Source organism: Micrasema longulum, unplaced genomic scaffold (genome assembly GCF_059751315.1).
Source record: "Micrasema longulum isolate JH-2025_06_02 unplaced genomic scaffold, ASM5975131v1 h1tg000432l, whole genome shotgun sequence".
NCBI lineage: Eukaryota > Metazoa > Arthropoda > Insecta > Trichoptera > Brachycentridae > Micrasema > Micrasema longulum.
The window spans coordinates 40231-51083 of record NW_028277632.1 but is presented as its reverse complement, the minus strand read 5'-3'; the positions used below and the strand labels follow the sequence as shown (position 1 = coordinate 51083).

Here is a 10853-nt window from a genome sequence, read left to right as displayed (position 1 = left end):
CATATTAATTCTTATCTAACGTTCTGAAAAAAACGGAGAAGACAGTAGAATTTACTGTCCTCATTTTGAATCTTATATGTTAATCATGTATAAAATAAAGGACTATTTAAAAGAAAAAAGAAAGAATAATAGAATATTTAAATATATATTTTAAATATTTATAAATATAAGTACCTAACTTTACCATTACCTATTAAATACTTAGCCTTGCCCTTAACTATTGGTTTTTCCCTCAATTATGATTAATGTACATGCTATAGTTCGTAAGATAATTTTAATTTTCTACTTACCTTGAATTATATAACTATATAAAGACATCCATTTAATCTTCACATTTATTTGAAAATGCCCTAACAAGACGAAACAATTGTAACGAAATTTTTGTTTTAATATTTGAAAAAATAAAATAAAGTGTTCAGTAGACTCAAATCAGTGTTTGATTTCTAATATTACAAGTTTGAATATGGAGTTCTACAAAATAAACACCAAATCAATCAATATATTATATTACATTTACATATTTTACAAAAAATTTATAATTTGGATACTAATTATATCACCCGCCTTACATTGCTTTTTTATTTACTTGGCGAGAGAATGATCTTTTTCACGATTCTAAAAAGTAATTTGATGTCAAAAACAAAGAATAGGTAAAAAAAAAGTAAGGAATTTCATTTTTTTTAAATCGTTTATTGATTTTTAGACCCTTACTGGATATTTTTTTCTTAAACTTATTCGGTATTTTTTAATTTTTTTTAATTTTATCTTTCTATTTTTCACAGTATACTTTTTACACGGTACTGTGTGAAACGTATCTCCCATGTAAAAAAGGTTCCAATATTCGTTGTTTCATGAATGTCCGAAACCTTAAGCGGTCGATTTAACATACACAACTTTTTAAGCTTTCTTAATCTAAATGGTATTTATTTGAACTCTCAAGGTCAGAAGAGTAATTGTACCTCGTGGAAATTCAAGGTCTTACTAAGTTCGCGCACTTGAAATTTTATTCTTACTCATTCCAAATATTGTAAACGTTCTACATAAAATAAAGTCGATTGTGGCTATTGGATTTTATTTGGTAATTTATCACTAAAACGATTAATTTTTGCGGTAAAAAATATTGTTCGTCTGTACCAACCAACAAAGGTTTTCATCGTCATCATCGTCATATTTTTATTTATACCTAATGATGCATAGGGTATTTAAATCTCAATCATCTGGCAGTTTGATCCGCGTGGTGGGTTTCGGGTTCGATTTCTTGTAAGATCACAATACTCAAATGTGATTATCTTAACTCAGTATTATGTTCTGTGATTCACTACTATAATTAAGTAAAAAATATATTTGAATGTCTAAACTCTTATTTCCTATTTAATTCTTGTGTGGCTGTGATGTCACACTAGTCAACATAGGACACAAGACTTGATATATATATCTAATTTTTTAAAATTATGAATTCGTATTTTTCGTAATCTTGAAATGGAAATTTTCACACCCGATTTAGAAAGTTAAATTTGTAAAACTATGCTAAATGTTAATAAAAAAATATTTTTCCTTGCTACGCGAAGAATGAATGTCCGCTGTTTCAGCAACACATCTATACAGATACCTTATATAAGAGAGAGCACGAAGATAGAATACATAACAAGGAAGATAGAGACGCTATTCTGCGGTGGATGTTGTCTTATAGGCACTATTAGTTGCAGAAAGATGATCATTGTTGTAATATATTTGAAGAATAGTGCCGTTTATTTCAATTAAAAAGGTGAAATTATGTTCGTTTTTGGTAAAATAAATTCAGTTACGGAAAAATGTGAGTATTTTAAATATTAAACTTATGAATGTATTTTAGTTTCATTGAAATGGGAGTATTTAGCGATTTCCATAAATGTTCGTGTATCGGGCAAAGGAAAAGGAAAAGTCGTAAAAAAATTGCGATAAATGTGACATAAAGACGGATGATAAGACATATTTTAACCGTGGAAAACAAGAAATATAATTATTTATTTATTTCACATCATCATTCACCATCATCCTCACTAAATGTTGCATAGGGCACTTATTGGTTCTCCAATCTCCGTGTATCTCGATATTTTTTTTAGATTAAAGTTAAATGCCCAGACTTTTCGCTTCAAAATAAATTAAATTAAATCAAAAAATCTCAAACCAAGACAACACATCTTATTTATATTAAAATATTTTTTAGATGAAAAAAATCATTATAATAAAAGAAAGAAGAGTGGAACAATTTTGGAAAAGATTTGTATGCAGAGTAGCATACAAACGACATAAATGAATTATTAGAAAAACAATGAGGGAGGTAAGGATGATACAAAATATATAGTTTAAAGTCTTGGGAAAGATTAACAAATTACAACAGGGATGGAGAACATTTTAGAAAAGAGAATATCGAAGCTTAGGCATTTACAAGGCTTATGATCTGTCATTGGTTTAAATGGCCACTTCACACACTGTGTAACATTCACCATGTTGCCTATGTTTGAACAAACATATTTCTTCAATTCTTCTATCTGTTGATTTTAGTGAAGTGAATGAGCTGAAACCTTCGTTGTTGTAAAGTGATTCATTTGATCGAATTATTTTACATACTAGGCAACGCAACGCATGAAATTAATTATACAATTTGTAACTGTTGTAATTTGTTAATCTTAACGCCTTTCTAGGGGTCTAAATTCAGTAGTTTGTCTACAAACATTTGAACTAACTCAAAGTATTGTCTTCGGAAAGGTTGTAATATTTCAGACGTTTTGCGATTTTATAACATTGTTTTTCTTAAGGAATTAATAATGTACGCAAAATATTTGAGAATTTCTAAACCAACATTTTCCTAAGCTGATTTGAACAGGATCAGCCCTCCGATAACGGGGGGTAGAGCAAGCCTTCCAAGCGTTATCTTTCTAAATAAGTATCGTGGATTAACCTATGGCTTTTTCCCTTACGCAGGCCATAAACCATACTGAACCCTCCCTTATACTTCACTGACCGACACTTACCTTTCTTTCATGACCACATGCTAAAGTCATTTGCATAACTTAATACTAAAATCCTCCAACTTTAAAAAAAATAAGACTAATGAATAAAATGTAAAAAGTGGATGGTTAATGACAATTGTACATGCTATTTGACAATTGTAAGATAAATTTTGAGATTAATACGAAGCATCAAACCCAATATAAATGCTGTATTGAAAGCTGAAATATATTTTACATTGAATTCTTTGATAGTTGACTGTATTAAACTAATAAATACGTTTTCCATTTGATGTGTTATTGGGTATAAATATATTACGACGGAGATGAATATACGTTATCCACTATTATTAAAATGGCGCTCAAGACGTTACTCAGAATAAAAGTAATAATAAAAGACATGTTTTACCTTCATGTAACAAAATACGATTAAGATATGTTGCGGTAGGTGAACCGATGCAGTTTCCTATGCAAAATAAGGTGCGGAAAGAAAATAATGATGATGATAATAATACAATTACAAATTCAAAACTCATTAACAAATTAAAAAATATTCTCGTCACTCATTTTAATTGTTTTTATTATCTCGCTTATTATAATGTTTGAATATTAAACAACCGCGTGGGCAGTTAGTAAAAAGGGTCAACACATATTGCAAGATAATATTAACGGCTTTCAAACTTTTTGACTTGTTTTGCATTATTATCTCATAAAATTGACACAAAAAGAAGACAATACACCATGAATTAGCAAATGAAAGCTAATACTGCGAGATATTTAAAGAAATCATACAAAAAAAACCCTTGTATTATATCTCTTAAACGGCAATACAATTTTTTTTTTATTTAAAAAAAAATATATTTTCTTATATTTTACACAGTTAGACTTAACTCTAATGGACCAGTGAAGTTTCCATATTTTAAAGTAATTATATGTAAGGTTATTAATGAAAGTATAAAAAAGAGAAGGAAAAAAAAACATAAATGGAAGTTGTTTAAAAATTTAAATGTAAGTAAAAAAAGTTGAAGTTTGTAGGTAGTTTAATAAATGGAAATAGTATTAAAAATGAAGAAAATTTGTTCAAGTAATTAAAAGTTGACAATTAAAATAAAGAATGAAAAACATGTTCAGATGTAAAAATAAAATAAAATAGTAATAACATTTATAAAAAAGGAAAAACGTAAATATACACACACATATTTTAAAGGATTCAAAGAAACGATGAGAAGAATTTTTAAGTAAAATATAAAACAAAAAAATTTAGTCAATTTAAAAAACATCTTCAAAATTAACTGCACATTAGTAAGAGCAGTAATATATTGATTTTATATACATATTTAATAAAAGAAGTTTAAAAGTATAAAAACATGTCAATGCAGCAGAGAAAAAAGAAAGAATAACAGCGAATTGAAAATTAGTCATTGCAAGTAATCTTTAAAATTTGAAAAAGCAATGTGAGGAGAAGATTTCAAACCAAGAGTAGATCAGATCAGATCTCAGATTAGAAGTAAAATTATATTGATTTCACGTCCACTCTGCCAGAAATCAAATCCAGGACTTCTAGAATGTCAGGAAAAGACGCCCTTCTATGCACTTATCATCACTCGATTTCCTTTTAAAGGACTTTTACCTCAAAGTAGCTATTGAGGCGAAAATACTTATCCGAGGCGTTGGCTTTATTTCAAACATAGATGTATTCTTCATCCACCTTGATAAAGATAAAATATTAATAATATTATTTAACAATTAACGATCAACACAATGCGGCAATGATAACAGACTAGTTGTGGTTCCGAGTTCAGGTCATGTATTCTGAATCAGGAGTAAAAAATTGTTATATGTCTTCCTCGACACGGGTTTTCCCAGTAACAAATATATTGTGAGAATTATATATAATATGTATTCTTGTGAAGTAATAAATAAAATGAAAAAAAAAATATATTTTAAAACCTCTTGGTATGTAAAATATCTAGGTGGAGCTGGCCGACCTCACCCCTTTGTCATGTAACCCCTAATTTACGAAAAAATTAACAAACGGAAAATTCTGCGGAGATTTTCATTTCCCGTTAGTATATTTTCGTGACTTGTGTAAATTATTTACAGAGAAAGAAAATTAATGCCCACAATAAAGCAAATATATTTTAAACATATTTTATTTTAAAGATTTATAAAATACCTTTGAAGTGTGAAGAATACCTCGTCCTAGGAGGAGGAAAATTTAGATTGTGGACTGTATTGTTGGAAAAGAAGGTTGCGCAACTCCACTTACCTGCTGATGATTAGGCGCGACGTGTGCTGGAACCTGGCTGGTGAAACTGGCGGTCGTGAGACGCTGGCACAGCTCGCTTGATGAAAGATTGGTTAAGCACTTCACTCGGTTGATATTAGATTAGTAATGCAATTTTCATGTTGTCACCGGTACTTATACATGGAGTTATTGTTGCGTGGAGTGCGCTTGGAAAAAGGAAGGACGGGTAAGTAGATTTGAATAATAGTTGGTTCGAACACGTTGCTTAATCCACAACTTTCCGAAATAATGTTGCACCGAGAAAAGTGTCTGTTATTCTTAAACAGGAATTCGCAGGTATTTAATCGGATTTTAAAACCGTTATATTTTTTATAACAATACCATATGATAGTGCATAGGTAAAATTAAAACAGAGTATTTTGATCCTCTGTTACAGGAAGTTAAGGAGATCAGTCTTACGCTCAGGTGCCAGTCCAGGAATAATCCCCTTAAATAGAAACCCTTTTAAACACATCGTATTTATAAGACTCTGCCAGGAACCAGGGAACCCAGGACCTCATACACGGTAAGCAAACGCACTTACCACTACACTTTAAAGCACACATACCTTGAGTCGATTTTTTTCTCAGGATTTTCCCTCGAGAGCAGGCATCGAGTCGAAAGCACTCGTCTTGGGTTCTGGTTTTATTTTACAAATATGACTGTGTTTTTCACCTGCTCAGACACAGAATATTGATATATTCATCGTCATCAAACCCTTATCTATGCCTGGTAGCATCATCATCACTTATGCACATAAGGCACTGCATTGTCAAATAAAATGCAGCCTATCTTGATTATCTATTACATGAAGGTAAGATAATCAGTCTTACACCTCAGGTACTAGTTTCAGTAAACATCACCTTGTAAACAAATATTTCATATTGATTCTTCCAAGAATCGAACCTAGAACCTTAAGAATGGTAGGCATACGCGCTAAATACCTTGTGCCCTTTTCAGGATTTTTACCTGAGTGCAGCCAATGAATCTAAAACACTCGTCCAGGACTCTAGTTCTATTTCACTCTCAAAACTGTAATCCTTACCCGTCCAGACACATAGTAAATTGATAGTTTTCCTATCATAAATTGAGTTTGGCTATGGTCCCGTGGAAGTGTCGGATCAGAGATCTATGATTGAAATCCCGTTCTATCTCAATACGATTCCTATTTTCTTGCACTGCTATCTACTAGATGAAACAAATTTGAAGTATTTTTTTGTTTTTTCATTCCCGGATAGATTGATAAGTAATATTTAGGGTTAATTTTTAGTTAAGGGTCCTAGAAATATAATTAAAAAAACAAAGACATTTACAAATAATTTAATCAATTACATGGAACAATAAACATATCCACTATCTATACATTTATAAATATTTTTAATTTTAAATATAGATTCAATATTATAATGTAACAATGATAAAATATTTATTTGCGTATCGAATATATATTTTTACAAGGACACTTCTAAGGCGAATAAATGACATTATTACATAATATATCTCTAAGGATTTAAAACGTAATAGGTATATATATTAACCCTTGATTCATAAACGTTCATCTCACAGACCCCGCAAAACACGTAAACAACTACAATTTTTACAGTGAAAGAGATAAAAAGTTAAACTTTGAAGTACGTTTAAAAGTGTTTTCGTGATTTTTATTTAATTTAATTTATAATTAATAAACGACGTAACATGTTTAATGTTCATCGGAGAGGCCAATGTTTACGAGTACTGTAACTCAGAAGTATGTTTATGATTAACAAATTACAACAAGGATGGAGAATACCTAAAATAAGAAAATATGGAAGTCTAGGCATTTACAGGGCTTATACCTGTCATTGACTGGTTTAAGTGGTCATTTTACATACTGCGTAACATTCACCATGTTTGAACTTCCATATTTATTCAATTCTTCCATTTGTTGATTTAAGTGAAATTAAAGAGCTGAAACCTGTATTGTTGTGATGAGATTCATCTGACTGAATTATTTTACATACTAGGCAACGCCTGAAAACAACTTTCCAATTTTCAAACTTCTTCTTGGACCTGTTGGTTTCATTACAATATTTGAGTTTGTCTAAATGTTTGTAGACAAAAGACTGAATTTCCACCCCTCGGGTGTCGTTAAGATTAACAAATTACAACAAGGATGGAGAATACCTAAAATAAGGGAATATGGAAGTCTAGGCATTAACAGGGCGTATGACCTGTCATTGGCTGGTTTAAGTAGTATGTTTATGAATCTGGAGTTAACGCGTGATACGAATACCAATTTACGATTTATTAATGTAAATTAGTAAAATGACGGAAAGGAAAAATACTTCTAAAGCATTAATGTTAGTTGGCCTAAAAATACTAGAAGCGGCATTGTCTGTTTCGTTACAGCATAAAGTAGACAAGTCCATTACTTTTGGAAAGTAATCGTTCCAAAACTCGAAAGACTTGTAATTAATATTACTCGAAGCGCTCATGTTGAAACTCCTGTCGATGATGAGAAACCCAGGATTATCAGGCATAAACTGGTCCCATGTTATATACACACCCGAATTCGTTGGATGTGAATATATCGCAAAATTGGCCCACATCCTCATAATTATGTCCGATATCCTCTTATCAGAATCATCCCACATGCTCGATTCTAATGGAGAAGCCAGGTATGGAAGACCCAGGACAAAAACAAGATCAAAGTTATGCGCTACTCCGATCCAATTAGGAATACCATCATTCACAGCGGGAGACAATGGCTTTAAATCAAACCTGTACGCGAAAGTAGGAGATGTTTTACTTATTTGCTTGGCCATCATGTACGTAGGAGCACCGTAATTTTTTTCGACATAATAGTCGATAAACATTTTTCTCAGTATTGTTTCATTTTTAGTCGGGGGAATGGGATCGTAAAAGAATGACACGGTATCAAATACATGTTGCTGGTTTGTAAAACATGTATCGTTGTTGTTCTCCACGGCCAAATCTGAGAGCACGATGTCATTAATCATTGTATCATATTCTGATTTAGAAATCCCAGCGTCTTCAACGTCTTCTTTGTTTAAAAGTAATACGTCTTCCATATCAGTAAACCCAATAAGTACCGGAACAGGTTCGAACATTCCTCTTTCAAACAGTTTGATCGGGTAATCTGGAATGAATGGCTTACTTGTGTTGCTCAAGCCAGAATCGATTATTGGTCCCCAATCCGTCAAAGGTTCCCCTTGTTCGAGCATAATCTGGGGATTCACATTCCTTAAACACGATATTAAGGCCGAAGTCGGCTTACGGAAGCAGCCAAAGGCTTCCGCGACTCTATTTATAGTTTTTGCCATCTTTGCGGCAGGAACGACTGTGTTTGGCGCAAGAACGCTTCCACTCATTGCGATAATTTTTTGGAAGGTTCTTACTGACCACGCACCTGAGATGAGATGAAGACCCGCGCTCACAGCTCCCGATCCATGACCGAATATGCAGATGTTTTCTTTGTTTCCGCCAAAAGATTCCGCGTTGTTTCTGACCCATTCTAAGGCACCCGCTTGGTCCATGAGCCCGAAGTTCCCCGGAGCCTCCCCATCCATGGACGTGAAAAACCCGAATATGTTAAGTCGATACGCCGCTGTCACCACAATGACCTGGAAAAATCATAACAAGTTTTATTCCCCTCATAAAATGAAACTAGGAGTGCAGCACGAACATCGGCCAACTACTCTCTTATCTGATGCAGGACGGTCATAAACTCGCGTGGGTGGGAGCGACTGGTCATTGGGTATTTCCTCGAAGGTAAAAACTGATTTATTCATTGACTCTAAACCACGTGCAGCATACAAATGAAACTTATTTTATTGCGCAGGTAGTTACTGCGTGATACAAAATCATTACAGGTGACGTTCTTTGCGCCAAAGCTTGGTGCTTTTGTTTAATCTATGCGAAAATTAACATTTTACTAAAACATAAAATTTTATGTTTGTTGTGTTTAGTTTAGAAAATTGCATGATTTGGTTACTCTATCGACTGAGAAAAATTAAGTTTATTATAAGATTTAATATTGTAATTATGACATATAAAACAAATTAATTTAATTTCAGGTACATATTATGAAAAAGGATAAAATAATGATTTAGTATTCTTACAGTATTGTTTTAGATAAAATCGAACTTAAAAGTCGATTATATTTCTGTAAACATCTAATTCATTTATGTTGTCTTAAAAACAGAAATTCAATATTTAAATATCAATCGAGAAATACTGTTATTGACTCACCTTTTGTTTAGAAACTAGTTGAAAAGGGTTGATGTCGTAAGGGCTGCCTCTCAAAAAATCTCCAGAATGAAACCAAACTATCGATGCGAAGCCGCCTTTTGGTGGCTGACCTGAAAAAAATAATTTTTTGTAACGTTTAACTTACAGTCAATAATTCAAAAATGCAAGATTGAGGAACACCATTAAACAAGACAAAAAATTTCACAAGATGTGTCTATGACATTTTTAAGTTTCAAGCTATGGTTATATTATAAGGACGAAAAAAATAACAATCGATAAAAGATTATTTTTATTAATGATTGTTTATTTTAAATAGGTCACATTTTTCACTGCGTACGATTTTATAATGATTTATGTAATTCGATATTACTTATACCTACGTCCAAAAAAAAAATGCCCATTGGTCGGAAAAAAACATGTCGCATGAAAACTATTATTAATTAAATGGCTCGTTTCGTGTAACTAACGAATCGAACTTAAATTTAGGTTCATTTTAAGAATATAATATTAAAGACTCTGCTACTTTTTTTTTGCTCTTTATTTTGACAAATTCACAAAAAATATGTACACAAAAAAATCTAACCAACGCAAATAAAAACGTTTTAATTTCAAATAAAAATAGATAAAAAAGTTAAATAAAATGGAATTAATCATATCTATACTATTTTATTTAAATTACAGATTTTGATTTTGATTTCACAAGTAAATAAATTGAATTATGGTTGGCATACGGATAGTTTCGATTTTTTTTTTAAAGGTTAAGATATTTTAATATACTTGCTAATTAATTGCTTTGTAATACTTTATTTTGAGATTTACTTTACTTAATGTAATGATAATTGGTAGGTTCTTCAATCGCCGCGTATCTTGATTTATTTATACTTCATAAATCCAAGGAATATCTTACTTTCTTTCTTTCTTTGTATTTTTTAACGTTAGTATGCATGTTTCAAAGGAAATGCTTGGGCCCTTATATGACCCGAAAACCTATATTACATATCTCCCGCAACACAAGTTGAAATAAAAAATTAGTCCAACAAATGTTATATTCAGTGACCTTCTCTGACATGCACGAGACTTTATACAAATATTCAATTACAATTTGAGTAATTAATAAGAAAATTGACATACATTGAAATATGTAGAGATGTAGAACGCCTTTGGAAAGGGAATATAATAAGTTTATCCAAATGCCTGTAGATAACGCTGGATTTCACCACTAGGGTTATTATTACGATTAAAATGTTTTTTTTTACAACATAGAGAAAAATATTTTTGATTTAGAAATATGTGGCCACTTTACACACGGTTACAATTACCAATCT

General features: G+C 31.5%; 1 protein-coding gene across 1 annotated transcript; it reads right to left on the bottom strand.

The window, feature by feature from the left end:
- Positions 1 to 7461: 7461 nt before the first annotated feature.
- Positions 7462 to 9638, bottom strand: LOC148281609 (acetylcholinesterase; the record flags this gene model as incomplete). The annotated part of the gene is made up of 2 exons (XM_088226452.1): positions 7462 to 8900; positions 9529 to 9638. Coding segments are annotated over 2 exons (1457 nt in total), but the record flags the coding sequence as incomplete, so codon positions are not given.
- Positions 9639 to 10853: the final 1215 nt, after the last annotated feature.